The sequence below is a fragment of the Tympanuchus pallidicinctus genome, unplaced genomic scaffold (genome assembly GCF_026119805.1).
Source record: "Tympanuchus pallidicinctus isolate F22 unplaced genomic scaffold, pur_lepc_1.0 scaffold17, whole genome shotgun sequence".
Taxonomy (NCBI): Eukaryota; Metazoa; Chordata; class Aves; order Galliformes; family Phasianidae; genus Tympanuchus; species Tympanuchus pallidicinctus.
The window spans coordinates 1,528,948-1,550,946 of NW_026294690.1; the positions used below are offsets into that span (position 1 = coordinate 1,528,948).

Below are 21,999 nucleotides of genomic sequence, written 5' to 3' on the forward strand. Positions count from 1 at the left end.
CCAGGGCTATAAGCAGCGATGGATTTGCAGCTTGGGCAGTGGGGTCCCACAAGGCTTGGAAGGAAGGGGTGATCTACCAAGTTTCCAGAGAAATCCCATCTCCTTTTGGGACACATGTATCCAGGCCCATCTTACAGTTACCTCTAACAGCCCCTCTTCAGCTAGTGGTGCGTTTACCTTGGTCACATCTGGGGCCAGTGTAGCCTCCATAGCAAGTGCAGCTTCTGTTCCCAGTGACACCGCTGTTGCATTCCCCATGCACACAGTCACACACTGAAAGGAAAGTCCAAGCAAACCTGGTCTTCAGCTTCAAGGCAGTGTGAAGGGCTCCAGTCTCACATTGCCTATCTGCCTTGGAAACTGGCACCCTGATGACCCACCACTTATCCACAGCAGGTGTAACTTGTATCAAAAGTAATGCCATGCCAATGTGGAAGGAAGCAGTGTTAAGATCTACTGTATGAGAGATCCAAGCATTGGGGTCATTCTGTGAGCGCAAGCACTGGGATCACACTTATGTCATCTGTGTGGATACAAAGGAAACAGGAGATGGAAGGCTGCCCTGGTTGTAAACTGATTCAAAATGATGTATGTGAGTAACAGTATTTTCTGTGTTAATTTGTAGGGACCGCAATATGAAGGAAGCTGAGAGACAATTGGAGCAGTGACAGGAATTTGAGAACAGCTGGGAAAGGAGCCTGTGTTGCTCCAGAGCATGTGGGATGTGAGGAAACTGAGATAGTTCTGGTAATGGGAGAGGGAGAGAGGCTTTACAATAGGAAGAATGGACTAATTTGAATGAAACACTGAGAATCGTTTTATGTAATGGGACAGCATGAAGACAAAATGTCAGGACATCTGCTATTAAACACTGCCAGCTGTCATCCCCTCCTCTCAGCCAGCACCATCCCTCACTCAGCTTCCCCTCTGCTTTACTTGCTCTCAGGTGTTTCTGCGGAGGTTTCAGTCTTCCTTACCTGACTGGCAGTCTGGGCCAAAACGGTTTTCGTCTCGACAGTTCTGGCAGGCAAAACCACTGTACTGCTCCTAGAAGGGGGCCATAATGTGACAGATGTTATTTTTCTACACCACTGCATTCCTCCAAATGTTGCCATAGCTCAAAGTATCTCCCCATTTCTGCTGTCCTCTGGCAGCCAAAGCCCTGCAGTGCTGGTGTACCACAGCCCATACAGAGGGGTAAACCCACACCCAGAGGGCAAAATATCAGAACTCAGATTGCCTCTGAGGAAACAATCTCTGGATCACAGACAAGAACATATCAACTGCTGATATCTCTCTGGAAAAGGAATTCACTGATGCTCATGGGACATTAGGCATTGATTTTATAGGGATAGAGGACCTTAACTGTGTATTTTAATTGATATAGAAGTCCAAAATCAGCTTTTCTCAAAGTGGGGCTTGAGAGGCAGGGTTTTAGCTAGTCTCTTCACAATGCCATTAATTAAGGATGCTGTAAAAAGGGGGGAAGTTTCAAGACTGTTCGGCCAATAATTTTAGAAACACTGCTTTATATGATTCACACACGCAGCAGTTGTTCGTGCTTCTGTTGTATTAAGACTAGAACTGCAATGGAAAAAAACAACAAAATGAGCTTTCTTTTTAGCCTTTCTTCCTTATCTGGAGAGGGGGAGGAACTGCCTACCAAGGTGAAGTACATCCTTAGGAAGTACATCAGGGAATTGTATCTTTCAATTCTGGTAAATGTGTGGCTCATCAAGAGGATCTCAGGGTTTCTTGCAGTCACAGGCAGACACTGATTATTTCAACTGATCAGAGGGGTAAATTCATGCAATTCTTTCTTAATTTCTTCCTAGAGATCCTTCTTAATGCCATAACCTCACCAACAGCGCCCTAGTGCTGGTGCAGACCACAATGGTCCTCCAGTTGAATCACAGACACTGATGCTGGAATAAAAGACTCTGCTAATGACCCTCCAAGCAGAAGACTGGCCTTCATCAAAGGCTGCAGCACAGACAGCGCTCTGCTCCCTCAAATGTGACAAACCCCCTCAGAACCCATTTGCTGACCTTGCAGATGCAGGTTCCATTTCGTTGCAGACCATCCAAGCATGTCCCATGACCACTGCAGGGATTTTCAGAGCCTCCTGGACATTCTAGCAGGTAAGAGGACAGATGAAGTTACATTGAAAAACCTAAACTGCATCCCTGGTTTTACCCCTTCTTCCCCTAGGCGTTCTAGCTGTGCAAAAGCACAATGGCTTCTTAACCAGCAAAGTCCTATAAGGGCTATTTGCACCTTGGGTTGGACTAACACACATATGGCACAAGAACTCCAGACCAGAGGGACACCAGAAAGAAATACCTTCCTCTTCCTTTGGAAACTTTCTTAAAGAGGAACAAAAACATCCCTTTCCAAAGCATTCTTTTTAAAGAAGAGACAAAAGGAAGTTCCAACAAAAGGGGTTATGTTACGTGCTAAATGTAAGCGGACGCAATCCACTGTGAAGCAAAGAAATTGCTTCCCCATTATCTTTTAAACCTCCTAGACAGATAATGGAGACCACGTGAGTGCTTAGAAAGCAGGAACTGGAATCATGAGAATTAATCAACTCAAGGCATATTTAATGCCTCCTGTTGAAACTGTTTTTGACTTACTGAACAGCTGGAAGTATTACAGATGGATGAAAAACTTACCATAACACTCTGTACCCCAAAATCCTGGGCAGCACTTTTTCTCCTCAATTTCCTTCTTACATGTGCGATAGCACCCTGATAGGGACAGGGTATTTTCTCCTAACTTGACAGTGTACCTTAAAGAGAACAATCCAAGGTTCATGATTACCACACAAACACACCACACACTTGTTGCAGGGTTTCTCAGCAAGCACACTGCTGTGCTCTGAGCTCTGAACGGAAGAGAACTCTTCCCTGCCCCAGTACACACACATGGAATTTCCCCTCTGGCCACATCTTCCCTAGGGATGCCTGCTGACTTGTGCTCCAAAGACAGGCTGTAAGAATTCTGCCAGGGACTGGATGTGAGACAGGATCTGGGGAAGTCTGACCATATCCAGACATGAGCTGCAGATGCCGAATGGTTAGATGGCATAGAGACAGAGTAATGCTCTCCAGAGTGAGTTCGGATTCTACAGCTAAAATAAATTTGAAAGAATAAAGTTTCCTTGCAAGACTTGTTGCCTTTTATCTTTCATTAATGACTCCACAGTGGTATGCTGGAAATTTGGATTTAATAGCTGTGTTCTTTTGCTGGGCTCTCTATGCCATCTAGGACATACCCCCTACATCCCTAAGAAGGAGCATTTTTCCCTTCATCCATTATCTTCAGGCAGAGGTAAGCCCTTGGTGGCAAACTGTCTCTTGCTCTGCGTGTGTGCTGGGCAGAACTGCACTTGGGTCTGTCCAACAACCCCCCCAACACCCAAACTGACAGCATTCACAAAAGCTGTCTGCACTTGGGTTATTCTCACACTTTAGTTTATTGTTGGCACAACATCTTTCCCCAAAAGGAACTTGGAAATTGGCTGTGGATTCCGCCTGGCTCCTGTATATGTCTGTAGTTACTGCACAACTGCTACAGATATTTTTAAACTGTTTCTACAAAATAGCCAATACAGACAACAGTAGACAATGGGGCTATATTGTATAACATTCACTACTGAATAGATGTGCAAACAATAATCTATAGCGTTCCATTGTCTAAAAATTTATGGATGCATTCAGTTTTCCTTCACCCTTTTCCTGCTAGATTCAAGCTATAGAAATGCTCAACAGAATAAGAGCAAGGAAGACAAGAATTAAGATTATTATTTTTCCTTTTTTTTCCCCTCCTCCCTTTCTGCCTTAGTAAAGAAATTTTATCATAGAATTATGGAATGGCTTGGGTTGAAAAAGACCACAATGATCATCTTGTTTCAATACCCTGCTGTGTGCAGGTCGCCAACCAGCAGCCCAGGCTGCCCAGAGCCACATCCAGCCTGGCCTTGAATGCCTGCAGGGATGGGGCATCCACAGCCTCCTTGGGAACCTGTGCCAGTGCCTCACCGCCCTCTGGGTGAAAAACTTCCTCCTCATATCCAACCTAAACCTCCCCTGTCTCAGTTTAACACCATTCCCCCTTGTCCTATCACTATCTACCACTGTAAACAGCTGTATCCCCTCCTGTTTATAAGCTCCCTTCAAATACTGGAAGGGTACTGAGTATTTAGCTCAGTCAGTGAGTCCTGTTTTGTTTCTTTCCCAACTCTGTCCCCCATCCCATTGGGAGGGGAATTTGTGGTACTGGGCTGCTGCCAGGTTAAACCACAGCAGTCTGAAATGGGTTTCTACAGACCTCTACAGAGTACACAGAGCTCTGTTTAGTTCCTACATCACAATCAGAAAACTCAGGTTGTTCAGGGCAAGGTGGAGGTAATCACTGTACAACTTATTTTCGGTATGTAGAACCTCAGACCATGACAAAGTCCCTGGGATTTGCAAGGAAATAAAAGCAACAACGGGGGCCATAAATCCATTTTGTGTATCTGAAATCAAAACTGCTTGGATTGTTAGAACTCACAAACCATACACATCACTGTTACCCCTTTGCATAGCAGGGCTAAACCAAAACCACGACTGCCTAGGGAGTGCCTTACCTGCAGCCCCTCACAAATCCTTCGGTGGCCCTCATCCAGCCTTTGGGACAGGATGTCCTAGACACCACAGCACAAGATGTACATGCTGTGCTTGAGGTAAATGTCATCTTCACGTTGCATTTCATTGATTTTAACTTGGAAAAAAAAAAAAAAACAAAAAAAACAAAGCAGAACAAAAATGAAATAAGTTCAAAACTGAGTGGTTTTCATATTGACAACTATTAGTATCTTTGTCAGCACTGCATCATTCTTTTTGCAACCAAGAAGAGCAGGGAGGAGACTTGGATAATCAGTATGGCTGGTGATAAATTCAGCATAAGTACCTCCACCTAACCAGAACAACTTCTCCTTAGGGGCTCAGGCATCCTAGCAGGGTTTTTCCATACCCTTGTACCCACCAGCTCTGCTTCTCCAAAAGAAATGCAGCCAGAGCAGATGAGAAAAATACAGCCTCACAGAGAGCAGGCATCATTGCATGCCAGCTTGTCACTGAAGCTCACAGATGACTCTCCTCGAATTCCTAAACAACTTGAGCCAAGCAACTGCACAAGAGACGTCTTTGCTCATTTTAAAAAGAGAAAATGTTCACCTCTGATGATGGCAGGGAAAAGCTGGGAGGCAGGAGTTCTGTTTGTCCCAAAAGCTCATCAGTTGGAAAAAAAACACAACTCTCCTCAAATGTACCTCTACAGGCACTGTATTTTCTAAAAATAAAAATATTAGATCAGATTCTGGGAGGAGATCTCAATCTGGGATATTTTTCTAAAGCCAATCCTGAACAACGCCGTTAGCCCAGCAGCTCTCCTGTTGTCCAGAACACCCTGTTTTGGGTTCCCACCAGCAACCTCAGTCCAGCTCTGCTTCCTTTGAACCTGAGTAAGCCCAACTGCATACGTTTGCCTCAGAACAAAGGAGGAAGTCCACAGCTTCCCATTCCCATCTTTATCAGCAGCCCAGGAAGGCCCTCCCATATGATAGCCAGCAGACCCTGTCAGGAAAACCTCCTGAGAGATAACCCTGGAGTTCCAGCTCTGCAGGGACATCTCTGCACAACAGTTTCCTGACTGACACACGTTCCCTCTGCCTGGAGCTGCTGATCTTTTCCTGCCTTCCTGGAGTTACCTGCAGCCATTCGTGCAGAGATGCTCCCAGCAAACCAACCGACCCTTCTGATGGTCCCTCATGTGGATATCATTTCTAGTTGTGCATGTGGGACACTCCTTGCTGAGCTTTAATAACCACTTCCTTTGGAAGGACTCCCTTCCCTGCATTATAAATAGCTTGAAAACAATCTGAGATCCTCCAGATTCATCTCCCCATCCCCTGTGACCCAAAGCTTCACTAACTCTATCCAGCAGGATAGAGGTCAGCATTGCCATTCCTTATGTTTCTACCCTACAGGCACACAGTGTAGCCAGAAATCTCACATCTTTTATGGAGCAAAACTAAGACAGTCACTACAGATGGGTAAACGAGGAGCTAGTTCTGGAGTACTATGCCTCGAACGATCAGTGGTGCCACTGATGGGGCAGGAAAGAAACAGCTCAAAATAGTGAATTTTAGCACAAAGTAGGACTCCAGATTAAAGCTCAGCTTTTGAGAGAATCCAGATGAACTCAGACACCCAGTTCTAGCAGAATTGTGCATCTGGTCCCTTCAAATCCCAGCCTCAGCCTTCGCTCAGGCAATGCCTCAGGAAAAGGAGAAGGGAGAAGCTTAAGGAGGAAACGCAGATGGATGCCTTACTGCAGGAGATGCTCTTTCACTGTCAGAACTTCCCCACAAACCCTTATCAGGTGTCTGAGCCTCCCCATCTACATTAAAAAGCCCACACAAAGAGTAAAGCACAAGGCATTACATTAAAGCCCTCCAATCTTCTCTCTCATCTTTACTTCCAGGTATCAGGAGCTGGCTGTCAGCACACCTGGGCCACTAAACGTGTTCTCTGCCACACATTCCATTTTTTTTCTGTCCAGCATTGGTACCCCATTTCTAAACAGAGAAGGATGCTGTGAGAGGAGCACCTCCTTACCCAGTGGCACCTGTAAGTATTTGCAGTTCGTTTTCAGAATAAAACAAAGGCCTCTAAGGCAAGACAGTTGCCATGGAATCCCCCCACCCTAAATTCCTAGGACACTTGGTGAAGCTTAGGCAGCTTTCCAGTAAGACCTTCCCCTTTTTGGAAGGAAATATGCCCATGTCAGCAGCAACCAGCAGGAGGAAAGAGGAAGAAAATAGCAGTGTGGAAAATGAAAAAAAATAAAATGTCCTTTCTTATTTGAGTGACAGAACTGATGAAGTAGTCATTTTTCTCTGTTTGCTTTGTTTGGAAAGCAGAAGAAAGAATCGACAGACATAAAAGCGGTGGTTTGGATGCTCAGGATTTGGAGAGGATGAGAGGCAGGCTGCAGCTGCAGTCACAGGGCACTCCTGGGGCACAGCCTTGTGGAAAACAGCCATGCTGCTCCTCTGGCCTTATCTGTGACCACTCCTCCTAAGGCTGAAAACACTGGGGATGAAGTAGCAGGAGGGAACGTCTGCCTCTGTGTTGCAGCACGGCTGCCCATAGCACTGAGGACCCACGAAGCCCCTGGTGGCTGTGCCAGGGGAAGAAGGGGGTGAGGTGACAACAGGCACTGCTCCCATCAGATGAGGTGAGCCTGAACTGCACCACGCTTCGGGTGCAAAGCAAGCAAACAGGAAAGCTGGTGTTCTCAATCAGCTCCAAAAATAAAGGAGGCTTTTAGAGCTGTAGCCAAAAAGGTTCATGGGCATGGAGCCCCTGCACACACTGAGCAATGTCCTGCCAGGGCAGGATGGTTCTTTCTCACTGCGCTCACTCACACTTATGTACAGGAGCAGCCGTGGTCCTCTGGGCTTCACTGAGACACTTCTGAGCTTCTGGATGCTGCAGTGCTTCCTACACTTTTCTCTTTTACTTTCCAGGTGCTCGTGTTTATTTTATTCAATTTCAAGAGAATAAGCTGGGGACTTTTTAACGGGCTATTTTTATTCCCTTCATTTTCTTATCACTTATCACTTCCTCTCAAATCGTAACACAAATCCTTCTGCAAGACAAAACTCCAAGGAAGAAAGAAAAACATATTTGGACTTCAGTGTTCGGCTCCAACAATCCTGGGAGCCAGTTCTGGAAACAGTCATTATCTAATGAATCACCAAGTTTCCAGTGCTTTTGCCCTTTACAAAACAAAGCTTCAGACATTTGCTTGAGTCACTACAATCATATAACAAGTTCTCAGGTGCACTTTAGCTGAGCAGACCAGCAGCTCCTGGACATACCAATACTTTGCATTTGCCCAAGAAAAGTGCTTCTCAGCATGAGGACAAACAGCTCGGAGACACTTAAGACAAAGAGCCTTCCTCTCCTTCCCCTGCTACTTCTGTTCTTCCTCCAGTATCACCTGGGACTGATCTCTCAACAGTGAAACTCTCCTGGTTCTCACATGTGCTGTATCTTCTGCAACTTACACCAAAGCCCAAATCAAGCTGACAGACCTGAGTTATCAAATCAGAGCTCTGAGATAACATCACTGGAAACCAGCTGCCACAAAGCCTCTCTTTTCTCTCTCAGTGACCCCTGCGAAGCTCCTGCAAGGCAACAGAAGGCTTCTGGTGGCACCTCAGCACTTCTCTAACAGTCACATTCTGTGGCCGTCCTGAGTGATCTGAGTAGACTTCATCAGACTCTTGTTTTTCCTTGCTTCCCATTTTAGATTTTCAAGAGTTTCTTCTCTCCCTCCAGGAGAAGGAAGCTTTTGGGAAAAGAGATCTGAAAGGTCATTTTTCCTAGAGTAAATAATCTGTTCAAGAGGTGATTATAAATATTTCACCTCTCTCTGAGCAGTCACTCATTACCTACATTTTAACTGCTTCACACCCAGCCAGACACCTCAGGAATTATAGAAACCAACATCTCTTCGAAGTGAAGAGACCAACATTTCTGCTGGCAGCAGCTGAAGGAGCCCTGCCTCTGCATGCACTGCTGCACTGGGACCTGCTTGTCTGGAAATCATGCTGTCAGACCAACAGTGAGCACCAGTAGAGACACTTCTTCAAACCATACTTGTGCTCAAGTCACCATAATATCCTGGAAGTCTGAAAAGTTCACAAGGTTCTTACCTTATTTAAAAGCTTTTTACCCATGTATGGCCCTTGAATTAGCCTATGAAAGTGCCATATACATAAACAGAAGCTTCTACCTAAATTTCTCACACTGAAGCACCTTTCCAGCACTCTGTCCTTTCCTAAGTCAGGTCTTCCAGACTCAGAATCATGTTAGCTCATCTGTGCACTCCCCTCAAAACTATCTGTCATTCAACACAAGGTAACCCTCCCACAGCTCAGATGCCCAAGGAAGAGGATTTCCAGATGCCTCACACAGCTTCAGACTTTGTAGGCCAGTCCGTTCCTTCGACAGCAGAAAAAAGACAAGGGCAGCAGGCGACACAAATACACATCAGAGTGAAGACCTTAGACATACAGAGGCATCCTACACTCCTAGCACTACAAGAGCTAAACACAAGAGTGGAAATAGAGAAATTGAAGGAAATCTTCCCACTGAAAGTATGTGGTTTTCTTCCTTGGGGAACTGCAAGGAAATGCACATGAAACAAATGTATTCTCCCTGCTGCACATCAACAGTTCAATGAGATTTTTGGAAGTGTTTTAGAAAAGTCTCTAGGAACACATATGGACCTGTGCTGAGAGATGCCTGAGGTACAGAAAATAGCAGAAGACAAAGATCCCCAGTGATGCTCTACACTGCATTCAGTGCTGATCATAAATACAAACTGAACCTGACTAAAAATTCAAGTAATTAGCTTCAACCTTAACGTTGGCTCTGACCTTTAGGCGATACATAGAATGGCCTGGGTTGAAAAAGACCACAATGATCATCTTGTTTCAATCCCCCTGCTGTGTGCAGGTCACCAACCGGCAGACCAGGTTGCCCAGAGCCACATCCAGCCTGGCCTTGAATGCCTGCAGGGATGGGGCATCCACAGCCTCCTTGGCAACCTGTGCCAGTGCCTCACCACCCTCTGGCTGAAAAACTTCCTCCTGATATCCAACTTAAACCTCCCTTTCTCAGTTTAACACCATTCCCCCTTGTCCTATCACTATCCAACCCTGTAAACAGTTGTTCCCTTCAAGTCCACCCATGAGCAAGGAACGTATTTTACAGGCTGAAAGTTCCATTCTGCATGCTATTCTGCACCTAGCAAAATGCACATGAGAAACAGAGGTTGGAGAGAACTGTTCTGTAGCACACAAACGTTCATATGTGAAGGGCTGTTTGAGGAACATTTAAACAAAGGCAGGCAGACTTACCTTCGGAGTCTCGCAGTCGGCTGTGGGAATGAAGCACGCTGCTAAGAAGAAAAGCAGCAATTCAGGAGGATGCATTTTCATTCTTTTACAGGCAGGACCCTTTTCACAAAGGGGTGGTGGTGATAGAGGCTGCAGTTTCGGTAAGATAAGACTTCCTACGAGGAATCAGATCCAAGACAAAGCACTGGTTAGAAGTGAACAGAGTGAGAACATTTTCGCGTGGTGCTCCTTGGCTGCAAAGCCTTTGTACGTGGAATGACTCCTTCTGCTGTTACCCCTCAATCAGTGCTGCCTTTTTCTTTCTTTCTATTCTGTTTTTTTAATACACAAGCAGAACTCCTCACTGAAAGGTCTACTCAAAACAGGAACGACGACGGATTTCCTCTTACATATCAGTTCAAAACAGAAGGAAGGAAATCCTTAGTTTTCAACTAATTGGAATGAAAAGAGGTTAACTGTGTGCTTAACTGAAGGCAAATCCAAAAGGCAAAATTTAGATACCCTGAATTCATGAAGTTACAGCAATTTCATTTTACCAGTGACATTAGTATGTCCAGAACCTCCCCAGCAGAAGTACACCCAGTGATTGCCTATCCCAGTGTGTGTGTGAACAAAGCAATGCAAGCATGAGTTGCACTTCAGAGCAGTAATACGAGCACATGCCACCAATCAGTGAAACACTTTGGGCAGCGTGTGATATTTATTTAAAGTTGTTTCAGTTACTCAGCACGACCAACATCCCATTTGTAGATGCTATGCCAGCAGTAGCAAAATACATTAATCCCCAAAGACTCTGCTGACACTCTGATGAACTCAAGGAGCTCCCCCATAGCACTCAGAAGATGAAAATTCCTAAATGTGATTAAAAAATACAAAACTACCTGAGATGCTGCCAGAAATGGAAGTTCTCCTTTTGAATATTACAAACAACCACGGATTTATAACTGATTTTACGTGGCCTTTGTTTCCCACTGTACAGAGGAGCCTAAGGATTGCTTCTCCCAGTAGCAAATCCCCCCTGAGCAATGAGGTATCCTTTGGTTTTGAGCCATGAATAGTACAGGAAAGTGCATAATGATACCAGGATGGGAAGCAACTTTGAGTTTAGATTGAGCACGTTCGTATTTTCTCGTCCCCTGCGCAAACACACAGACGTGCATGCTAAGACAGAAAGGATGTAAGAGCTGCTGTACTTACTAGTGCTGTTAATTGGGCTTTACCTCTTCCCCCATCCTACAGAGCAGCCAACATGACGAGGAGCAAGCAAGTTGTACACCCGAGCTGGCAGGAAGTACAAGAGGCAGATGTACCAGCCCACGGCCCAGCCTGACTCGTCCTGTGGGAGGACAGCCCAACAAACCACAGCTCTGGGCAAGGCCAGGAGCTCCAAAACTGTCCTGTACTCTGTGGAGCAGTGAAATGAGGAGGAGGCAACACAATGCATGCCAGTTCTGCTGGGATCAGAATTGCAAAGAGTCATAGAATCACCAAGGTTGGAAAAGACCTGTAAAGATCAGGCAATCCACTGTCAGTTGAGATATGCTTGTAGAGGGGGAGCGCTAGGATGGAGGCTGCACAGCGCCGTGTGGATTTACAAGCACGGCACCAGGCTGCCCGTGTGCACTGAGCAATGCTCCTCTACTCCGTGCTACCTGCCAGGCACATGCAGCTAGAACAGGCAGCCTGCAGGGGACTCGCTGCTCAGCAGAGCTGTCTGTCACACAGGGGGTACGTTGGAAGTACTGGGCACCCACAGATAGACAAGCTTTCATGGTGAAGATAGCTTATCCTGAAGCACATGAGCACACTCTTCCTTTTTACCAAACCTCCAGCCTGATTTCTAATTGTGTGTTTTCCAAAGAAAAATGTTTCAGCAGTAAAAAGACACGCAAAGACTGTTTCTAAGGCTTTCCACTGCTGCCTATCATCTCTGTGTCTGGCCTAGTGCACAGAAAAAAGAAAAGGAAAGGAAAGCTTGGTGGAATCAGATAGGACACACAGTAATGAAAAGGCTCCCAGTCTCTTTACCTGATCATCATTCATGCTAAAGGCGTGTGATAAAACAGCAGTACACAGCCTACAACTGGGAACTCATTTTACAGCAGAAGGGCATAAAGCATAAAATCCAAAGGTCAGCTATCACCAGGTACTTTTCTGACCAAGCGGCAAAGGCAGCATGTTCCAGCCATTGGGTATGAACTGCTCAGATCACAACTGCTAGTTCTGCAACACCAAAAGCTGTGCCAACATTGCATCTGCATGACCCTGGGAATTAGTGTCAGGTGAAACTACCCAGCTCCAAAAGAGTGGATGGCCAAAAGCCATTACCAATCATAGAATCACAGAATCTTAGAATGACTGAATGAATGCTCAGTTCATTGCGGAACGATGCAGTGTGCTCACACAGGCAGTCCAGTTGCCAACACTGCCAGAGATGACACTGTGACAGGAAGGGGAAACAGCTGGGAGGAAGAAATACATATTAGTGCTGCATTTACTCTGATCCTTTTCTCTTCTGGCAAATACAGATCAGGAAAACACTAGATGCTAAGAAGAATTTATGTGAAAGGTATCCTGAGATCTGGCAGAAGCTAATGCTTCTAAACCATGCAGGATGTTCAGGGGAAGTATCCAGGTCTGCATTAAGAACATCACTTACAAACAGGACCTGAGGAAATGGCCGCAAGTTGTACCAGAGGAGGTTTGGGTTGGACATGAGGAGAAACTTTTTCTCTCAGAGTGGTCAGGCACTGCAATGGCTGCCCAGGGAGGTGGTGGAATTGCTGTCCCTGGCAGCGTTCAAGAGGCGTCTGGATGAGGAGCTGCGAGATCTGGTTTAGTGCTTGTGGTAGCAGTGGTGATGGGAGGATGGTTGGACAAGATGATCTTGCAAGTCGTTGTGATTCTATGATTCTGTGACTAGCAATTAAAGGAACTTGTGAAATGGGGCAAATGTAAAAAAGTTTGGTTCCAAAGCACATCGTCTCTGTGACCTGACATTTCTTCCATGAACACCTTAACATTCAGAACTGAACAACCATTCTGGTGAAAACTTCTCAATCTGTTCACAGAGGGAAAAAATAAATTAAAAATCCTGTGCTTATGTGAAGGAAAGGATTCACACACAAACCCCTCCAGCCCTGCAGGGCCGTGCATTTAAAATGCTGTGTCACCAGCCCTCTCCATGCAGTGTGCAGCCCTGGCTAGCTTGGGCAATTTCCTGCGATTGAAATCTTGTTTGAGCAATCTTTTCTGAAATGAGAGAACCCAGGGAAATGGTTTGCCACCTAGCTGCCATACCACGCTGCTTCTCTGTGAGATGGCCCTTTGGTTATCTCAGTGGAATCTTGTTCCAGTCTTCTGGGAAAGCTAGCAAAGGTCTCTCCTGTCTGAATCAGAAGTGCATCAGGAGGCTGTGGGCCTTACAAGGCACTGAATAGGCCAAGCCACAAGTGCTTTGTGTAAGAACAGGGCTGGCTGTGCTGTACTCACTGAACACCCCACTGCTGCTGCACACAGTCCTGGTGTTTTATTTTTTTCTCTGTTGGCAAGTTGGAAGGAACAGGAATTGTGAAGATGCTGCCGGCCCTGTCCTACCTATCACTACCAACTCCAGGCTCCTTTCTGCATGCTTTTGCTGTGAAAGCCTGCTGTGCTGTTCCATCTCTTGGTTTTACTTTTTTTGCCTTCTCCATCTGGTAAGGAGTGCTCTGGGATTCTCCTGGGATTTAGCTTCTCATTTCCCCACAGCTATTTGATATGAGTTAGATATCATGATTCAGGATCTCAGGGAGCCAAATTGGGTTGTGAAGATAGGGAGAATGTGAAGCTCATGATATTAACAAGGTTCTGAGAAAAGCCTGAGGCCAGCTGCAACAAAAGCCCTCTGCAGATGCTCGAAGCTGTACTGCTAGCTGTAAACTAGGCACAGAGCTCATGAGTTCAGAGCTTAAATCTCTGACATAAGCAGGTGTCGTCTGAATCTCAGCACCTTCTCGCTGCAATGAGTTTCATACCCCTTTTTCCACATCCATTTTTAGCTCACAGGGTTAGCAAATGTCCCTTCATTATCAGGTAGGCGGCAGGAAACAGAAGCTGGAAATTCACCTGCTCTGAACTACTGTGCGCTTTTCCTTGTGGTGCTGCTTCTCCTGAGACCAGCTGTGTCTGAAGATAAACCCCGTAGGAGTAAGCATCTCCATCAGACACTGCATGCAAGAAGTGGCATTTTGTATTATTATTTGTTGTTGGTTGGTTTTTTTTTAAAGTTCCTTATTAAAGTTGTCAAGAAAAAAAAATTAAAAAGCTTGATATATTACTGTTCAGTACATCTACAGCCACCAGAGTGGTGCTGGGAACAAAGCCTGCGATGAACATGGTGCAGGCAGGATAGGAGCATCTCATTCAATTTCCTGCTTTGTGAGATCCATTTACAACTTTCCAATTGCAGTAGAAGGGAAGTTGTACGTTTGGGCAGATCCTCAGCAGATGAGACAGAGCATAGCTGCATGGGTCTTCCTGGGCTGGCACATGCTACACCAGCTGGAAAGTCTCAGTTGGTTTGAGAAATTTTCTGGAAAAGTTGGTGCCTTCACATGCTAAATCCACTCCTAACTCAGTATCTGAATGTTGAACAGGACTTGAAAGCGCAACATATATGAATATAAAGGCTTACCAAAGAGAAACCAGTATGCAGGGCTTCACCACGCTCCTGCAGAAACAGAGGAGTAATCAGAACAGCTTTGCGTGACCAAAAGTGCTTACAAAGCTACTGACTTCACAGAACTTTCTGTGCAAGCTAACTGCGGTCAGCTGGAAAACCTTCACAAATGGGAACAATCAGATCATTTATTAAGTCCAAATGGACAGATTTTAAGTTTTATATCTCTGTGATCTTAGGCACAATTGTGTTCCTGCTGGTAACATTGGAAAAACTGACTGCCCAAACTACAGAGCAAGCAGGAACTCTCCTTTGTTATTCCACTATGTACAGAGAAGCGTGTTAAAGCAGACATAATATAAATTAGTGGCAAATTTGCAAGCCCCATCTTACCAGAGGATGATATCCCTGGTTTCACAGTCTGCCTTGTTCATCTCATTTTAGCAGTGCATACACTCGTGAACAACTGTTTTCAAGGATGAAACACAGGAAGAATAAAATATCATGGAACAGATCCTCCTAGAAGTTATGTTAAGGCACATGCGAGATAAACAGGTGATTCAAGACAGCCAGCAAGGCCTCACCAAGGGCAGGTCGTGCCTGACCAATCTGGTGGCATTCTATGATGGAGTGATGGCTTTGGTGAATGGGGGAAGGGCAGTGGATGTCATCTACCTGGACTTCTGCAAGGCCTTTGATGTGGTCCCTCACCACATCCTTCTCTCTAAATTGGAGAGGTGTGGAATTGAAGGGTGGCCTGCTCGATGGATTAGGAGTTGGCTGGCTGGACACAGCCAAAGGGCTGTGATCAACAGTTCTGTCTCAGGGTGCAGGCTGGTCACAAGCGGTGTCCCTCAAGGGTTGGTCTTGGGACCGGTGCTCTTCAACATCTTCATCGATGACACAGTCATCGAGTGCACCCTCAGCAACTTTGCAGATGACACCAAGCTGAGCGGTGGGTCAATACTTTGGAAGGAAGGGAAGCCATCCAGAGGGACGTGGCCAGGCTGGAGAAGTGGGCCCATGAAAACCTAATGAGGTTCAATAGGGCCAAGTGCAGGGCGCTGGGTCGGGGCAATGCCAGGTGTTTATACAAACTGGAAGAAGATCTGGAAGCAGCCCTGCAGAGAAGGACCTGGGGGTCCTGGCGGACGAGAAGCTGGCCATGAGGCAGCAGTGTGCGCCTGCAGCCCGGAAGGCCAGCTGTGTGCTGGGCTGCATGAAAAAGGGGCGGCCAGCAGGAGAGGGAGGTGATCGACCCCCTCTGCTCGGCTCCTGTGAGGCCCCATCTGCAGCGCTGCGTCCAGGCCTGGGGGCCCAGCACAGGAAGGACATGGAGCTGTTGGAGAGGGTCCAGAAGAGGCACTGAGATGAGCAGAGGGCTGGAGCAGCTCTGTGTGAAGAAAGGTTGAGAGAACTGGGCTTGTTCGGCTTGTAGAAGGCTGCAGGGAGAACTCATTGTGGCCTTCCAGTACTTGAAGGGAGCGTATAAACAGGAGGGGATATAGCTGCTTACAATGGTGGATAGTGATAGGACAAGGGGAATGGTGTTAAACTGAGACAGGGGAGGTTTAGGTTGGATATTAGGAGGAAGTTTTTCACCCAGAGGGCGGTGAGGCACTGGAACAGGTTGCCCAAGGAGGCTGTGGATGCCCCATCCCTGCAGGCATTCAAGGCCAGGCTGGATGTGGCTCTGGGCAGCCTGGTCTGCTGGTTGGTGACCTGCACACAGCAGGGTGTTGGAACTGGATGAGCACTGTGCTCCTTTGCAACCCAGGCCATTCTGTGATTCTATGGTTCTGCAGCACACACGCACTCACACGGAGGTCCCCGGCCTCGGCTGCAGGGCCCAACCGCTGAGCTTATGCCCTACAGCATTGCTCACTCGGCCCGTATGCTCAGCCGAAGGGCGAAGCGCATTCTTTTCAGGCCCCCCACAAGGCCGGGCTCTCCGGGGCCACATCTGCTATCAGCGTTCCGGCCTGAGGACCCGCGGTCGTCGGAGCGCTACAGGGAGGCACGGCGAACCGCGAAACAGGCGGTGCCGCCCTTCCGGCCGAAACTACAGCTCCCAGCGTGCATCGGGACGGTGCGCATGCGCGCCGCAACAGAGCGGACCAGGCTTTTTGGCTTACGGCTGCTTGAATCCACCGGGATCGCGACAGAGCTGTCCTGGACGCGGTGTGGGGATGGTGGCACCTAGCCCAGGAGGAAGGCCCGGCTCCTGGCCCACCCCACAGCCTGCAGCAGCCGCGGCTCTGCCAAATCCAGCAACATCCCCGTGATGACAGAAACACCGCCAGAATGGGCTGCAGCTGCCAGCCTTGGCCTCCCCCACACTGCATAATGGAAACGTTGTGCCCCACTGGAGTCAGGGCCAGAACCCAGCTCAGCCTGAACCCGGCCACGGAGAAGAAGGAGAGGGTTGGGTGCTGGGGGGAAGGGATCCCTGTGGCTGCAGCCCCTACAGCTGCCCACCTCGGGAAAGGCAGAGAAGAACCAAACTGACAGTGGCATGATGGAACTGTCACTTTTATTGATGGACTTTGATGACTTTACACAGCAATTGGAGCTGGCACACGGCCGCTCCGATGGCATCAGTGGGGCCGGCGGTTGATGTTCCGGGCCCGACGTGGAAGGCGGGAGCGGCTTCGGCCCCAGGCTGGCCGTCGCCGCCTGGACCGGCTCCTGCGGCGTCTTTGGGGCTGGCTGTTGGTCTCTGCAGCCCGATGTTCCAGAGGCGAGCGGCTCCGAGTCCTGGCCCGCCGTGTCTGCCCAGAGAGCAGCTCAGGCACCTGGGAGCTGTGGTCTGGTCCCGATGGTGCCTGGTTGGTGGTGTCGGAGCTGCTGCTCTCCTGTCCTGTAGGGCCTTGGGATGGCCCCAGGCCCTGCTGGCTGGTGGTGTTGGGGCCAGCGCTGTCCGCATTGGTGCTGGAGGCTGTAAGGGGAGGCAGGAAGGTGAGCGGGACAGATGTCCAGCCCCGGGGTGGGACAGGCTCTCATCCCTCCTGGGCCAAAGGGACTTGAGCAAGGCCTCGCCTGGCCCCAGCCCAGCAGCACGCGGCCGTTTGCCTCTTACCGATGCCCTCTCCAGCACAGGTGTTGCACTCCCAGCTTGTTGCGCTGTGACTCAGGTTGGAGCAGAGTCGATGGGTGCCTTGTGCAGCGCAGGAGCTGCAGAGGAGCAGCTGCCAGGGCCTGTGGAAAACAGCGGGTTGTGGCCGTGAGGACAAAGTGAGCTGAGCCAGGGAGCGCCGGCACGGCTCTGGTGCCCAGTGTGTGCTCTCCCAGCCCGTGGTGAGGCTGCGATCCCACGCCGAGCCCCAGAGGGCTGCTGAGGGAACTCACCCCTCTCGCTCTTCTCGCTCCCTGCCGCCTGGGTAACGGCAGTCGCTGGCATCGCAGCGCCGGTGCCTAACTCCCAGGGATGCGTAGGCACGGTTGTTCTCCCACTTTGGTTTTCTGCCAGAGAAAGGAGGGAATGTGATGAGCTCCCAGTGCCTGTAGACTAAGACTGAGCAAAGCCACCCCCGCATTGAAGGGCCAGGCCTGCTGGGGCAGTCCTTGGGCAGGCACAGCTCTTGTGCCCTCATGTCTCGAGAGCTGGCTGAAGGCCACCCACCTGGCTGGGATGTGGATGCCCAGGTTGATCATTTCCTGAATGAACACCTCTCTGTCTCGGCAGAGAGGGCACTGGAAGCAGCGCAGCCCAGCGCTCTTGGCCATTCCCTGCAGCAGAAACACAAGCAGTGTGAGCGTGAGCCAGGCCTGGTGCTGCTGAGCGCCTGCCTGCCTGCTGGGCGAGGGGAGAGCTGCTACCTGGATGCAGGCGCGGTGGAACCAGGCATGTTGGCAGGCAGGGCACACCATGGTGCTGTACGACCTGCAGAGCCCCACGGGCTCCATGCAGATGATGCAGGTCGTGTCCTGCGTTGGCGCTGTCTCCACTGGCTGCTGTGGGAGGTGCTCCCAGCAGAAGGACCTGGAGGAAGATGGGAGGGACGGGCAAGGTGAGAAGTGCTGCCAGGAGGGCAGAGGAACGGGAAGGAGCCCCAGGCCTTGGCTCTGGCTCTGCCAGGCTGCTGGGAGGCGTCAGGGCGCGCTCCTCGCTTCTTTGGCTGGTGCTGAAGCAGGGCTTGGAGGCCCGCAAGCGATGCCTGGCAGCCCTTACCAGTGTCGGTCAAAGTGCTGGGTGACGCATTGACCCTCGTTGGCGCAGGGGAAATGGAAGCTGCGGTCGCAGCCCGTCTCCGCGCAGGTGATGGTGGCCCCGCGCTGGCCACAAACGAAGCAGAGCTGTAAAGAGCAGAGCATTTCCCATCAGCTGCAGGCTCAGGGCCTACGCAGCGGGCCCCGCACCTCTGTGCAGGGCACGGGATGGGGGCAGGGCTGGCTGGCACTCTGCAGAGCTGCCTGCTGAACAGGGCTGGTCTGCAAGAGCAGGGATTTCTCTTGGGGCTGCTTGGAAGGGCTGGGATTGCTTTCTTTGCACCAGGCTAAGCTCGCCATGCCTCCGCTGGCACCAAGCTCCCTGTTCCGGTGCGGTGCTCACCGTCTGCTCTGCCTGCCTCATGGTGCGAATGAGGTCTTCAACGTAGAACAGACCTTTATTTTGATTGTCTATTCCATGTTGACAAAGACCGTTGGCAAATCCCTGTAGAGGAGGAAAAAGCACGATGTTATGAATGCAGAAAGAAGGGAAGCACTGGTTGGAGGAAGGTGCCAGGAGGCACGAGGGAACTCACCACACAAAATGCATGGAAGCACATCCCATACATCTCGTATCTCCTGCCGAAGATGGATTTCTGGTTATCCACTCGGCCACAGAGCACGCATGCTGGAGAGGAGAGAGAAACAGCAGTGAGCAGCTTGCAGGGCCAGGTGTCCCCAGGGCTGTCCCAGGGGCTGCTGTGTGCCAGCGTGCCAGCTGAGGGGCAGGGCTGGTGGCCGTGGAGGGCTGCGTGCAGGGATACTTTGCTCTCACCTGGCTCACTCGAGCCGGCGGCCTCCTGAGTCCCCTCGGACATCGTGTGCACAAACGGCGAGCACTCGCAGAGTGTCTGTCCCAGCAAAACCAGGCTTTCTCCTCCGCGTGACAACCTAGGGGAGAAGCGGGACGAGGCTGAGTTCTCAGCTCCGGCCCCGAGCGCTGGGGAACCCTCCTCCCTGGGCAGCCTCAGGCAGCCCCTTCCTCCCTGCTCACCTCACCAAGTCGCACTGAGCTCCGCCTGGGCCCCGCAGCCTTGGCTCTGTTCTGCACCCCGCAGGTCACAGTGGCCGTTCCGTGCCACCCTCTGTGATGCCATCACACCCCACCCAGGCACCCAGGCAGCAGGGCGGAGGCTCTTGCAGCCAGCGCAGGGCGAGGGGCCCGGTGCCGGACGCAGCCCCGCTGGAACCCGGCGTGTTGGTGCTGCTGAAGGCACTGGGCGACACCTGAGTGCCCCTCACTCCTGGCCCCACCTGAGTGCTGCCGGGCCTGTGGCTCCAGCAGTGTCCCAACCAAGCGCTCAGCTGTTCCCGTGACTTTTTGTTGCTTGCTGCTCATTACCTCTCGCTACAATAAATGACTCGATTCACAGAATCACAGCGTCCCTGTGGTTGGCAAAGACCTCTAAGATCCCCAGGTCCCACCGTCCCCCCCCCACCTGCCCACGTCCCTCAGTGCCACATCCCCACAGTTGTGGGACGCCTCCATGGGCGCTGACTCCCCCATCTCCCCATGCAGCTGTGCCAGTGCCCGACCGCTCTTTCAGCAAAGACATTCTTCCTAGGATCCAGCAGGGATCTCCTGGTGCAACTGGAGGCCGTTCCCACTCCTTCCATCACTGTTACCTGGAAGAAGAGGTGTGGCCTCCCCAGCGCAGGGTACAGGGCCACGATCACCTCCCTGCTCCTGCTTGCTGCACCGTTTCCGCTGCAAGCCAGGATGCCCTCGGCCTTCCTGGGCACCTGGGCACGGTGCTGCAGCACTGTAGTGTTGCCTGAGGTTGTTGTGAGCAAAGAGCAGCAGCCAGCACTTGGTCTTCTTGGCCCTATCCGGTTGCTGAGGCTCTGCCCATCCAGCCAGCCATCCCGATCCCCGTGCAGGGCCCTCAAGCAGATCAGCGCTTCTTCCCCACTGGCCTCAGTCTGGAGCCCTCTGGAGCACCACTCACATCTTTTACTCACCACCAGTACTTGGTGGTAGCACGTCGTTGTCATTAGCATGTGGGTATGGAATGACTAGAAATTTAGGTAGATCACTCCAAAAATAATGCCTGCCCTATTTCCTTTGAAACTACTCCAGACACAGCATAATAACACTGTTTGATAGAGCAAATTCTGCACTTCCAAGGGCTATTTCTCAACGTAGTTGCAAGCAGTAGCTGCGCATTTTCATCAGCAGTGGTCAACAGGGAGGGGAGGGGAGGACGTTCCTTGTGACAAGTGAGACACAGAGTCTGTTGCTGGTGGAGAACAAAGACCTTTATTGTAGGTGCTTACAACCCTTCACACCCCGTCACAACCCCTTGGTCATCTGCACCAGCCGTGCGCCTCGTGCACGTTTACCTGTTGCACAAGCAGCTGCCCAGCTTGTTTATTCATTTGCAAGGTCTTTTGTACATAATGCCTTTGTTTGTCCTGCAAATTCCCCTTCTTTATTAGTTTGAGCAACAAGCACTTGGTCCATCCCCTTATTAATAGAAAGAATATCTACCAACAAACATGCAACAAGTGACAGAGACATTCATATCACCCATCAAACCAAACCAAACCCACGAGATTCTGACATGTAGCTTTTGCCCTACAAATCAGAAATTTTCTGAGGTAGTTGTTGCACTGCTTGATGCTGAGAGATTGGCTGCAGTATCCACAGTCCAGTTCGCTCCATAGGCTTTGGTTGGGAGGACACCCAGAAGCTTGGTATGGATCTGAAGAAGCAGCAGTAGGTGCTGATGGTACTGCTAAGTAGGCCTTTATGACTGGATGGAACCCATCACAGTCCAGCACCTGTGAAAACACAAGCATAACCTCTTCCTTCCTTCCTTCCTTCCTTCCTTCCTTCCTTCCTTCCTTCCTTCCTTCCTTCCTTCCTTCCTTCCTGCCTTCCTGCCTTCCTGCCTTCCTGCCTTCCTGCCTTCCTGCCTTCCTGCCTTCCTCTCATCCTCCCCTCCCCTCCCCTCCCCTCCCCTCCCCTCCCCTCCCCTCCCCTTCCCCTCCCCTCCCCTCCCCTCCCCTCCCCTCCCCTCCCCTTCCCCTCCCCTCCCCTCCCCTTCCCTCCCCTCCCCTCCCCTCCCCTCCCCTTCCCTTCCCTTCCCTTCCCTTCCCTTCCCTTCCCTTCCCTTCCCTTCCCTTCCCTTCCCTTCCCTTCCCT

The 21,999-nt window shown here is 49.9% G+C and overlaps 2 protein-coding genes across 3 annotated transcripts in view; both read right to left on the reverse strand.

Annotated features, from left to right (window-relative positions):
* STAB1 (stabilin 1) overlaps positions 1–11,279 on the reverse strand; it is a 51,685-nt gene extending 40,406 nt beyond the window's left edge. Inside the window, exons 1-7 of one of the 2 annotated variants that reach the window (XM_052679281.1) lie at positions 11,180–11,279; positions 9,983–10,137; positions 4,634–4,767; positions 2,676–2,791; positions 2,049–2,134; positions 978–1,047; positions 178–273 (exon numbers count right to left, since the gene is read on the reverse strand). In XM_052679281.1, coding sequence (XP_052535241.1) covers positions 178–273; positions 978–1,047; positions 2,049–2,134; positions 2,676–2,791; positions 4,634–4,767; positions 9,983–10,063 — 583 coding nt within the window. In that variant the 5' untranslated portion in view covers positions 10,064–10,137; positions 11,180–11,279. Of the gene's footprint in view, positions 1–177; positions 274–977; positions 1,048–2,048; positions 2,135–2,675; positions 2,792–4,633; positions 4,768–9,982; positions 10,138–10,257; positions 10,341–11,179 lie in introns of those variants that run through there. The other variant, XM_052679280.1, reaches the window with a different exon arrangement.
* A 6,707-nt stretch (positions 11,280–17,986) lies between these two features.
* LOC128078631 (PHD finger protein 7-like) lies at positions 17,987–19,669 on the reverse strand. Its single transcript, XM_052679021.1, has 7 exons — positions 19,627–19,669; positions 19,388–19,479; positions 19,195–19,296; positions 18,814–18,938; positions 18,462–18,624; positions 18,265–18,371; positions 17,987–18,104 (listed from the first exon to the last, which is right to left on the reverse strand). Exons 1-7 carry the CDS (start codon positions 19,667–19,669, stop codon positions 17,987–17,989), a joined length of 750 nt encoding a protein of 249 aa, XP_052534981.1.
* Between the last annotated feature and the right edge of the window lie 2,330 nt (positions 19,670–21,999).

Excerpts from the sequence above, each read along its gene's own strand:
- LOC128078631 (XM_052679021.1), bottom strand. The coding sequence starts at position 19,669 with ATGTCCGAGGGGACTCAGGAGGCCGCCGGCTCGAGTGAGCCAG. Across the intron at positions 18,939-19,194 it reads TGAGGCAGGCAGAGCAGACG|CTCTGCTTCGTTTGTGGCCA; the intron begins GTGAGCACCGCA and ends TGCTCTTTACAG. Across the intron at positions 18,372-18,461 it reads TCCACCGCGCCTGCATCCAG|GGAATGGCCAAGAGCGCTGG; the intron begins GTAGCAGCTCTC and ends TTTCTGCTGCAG.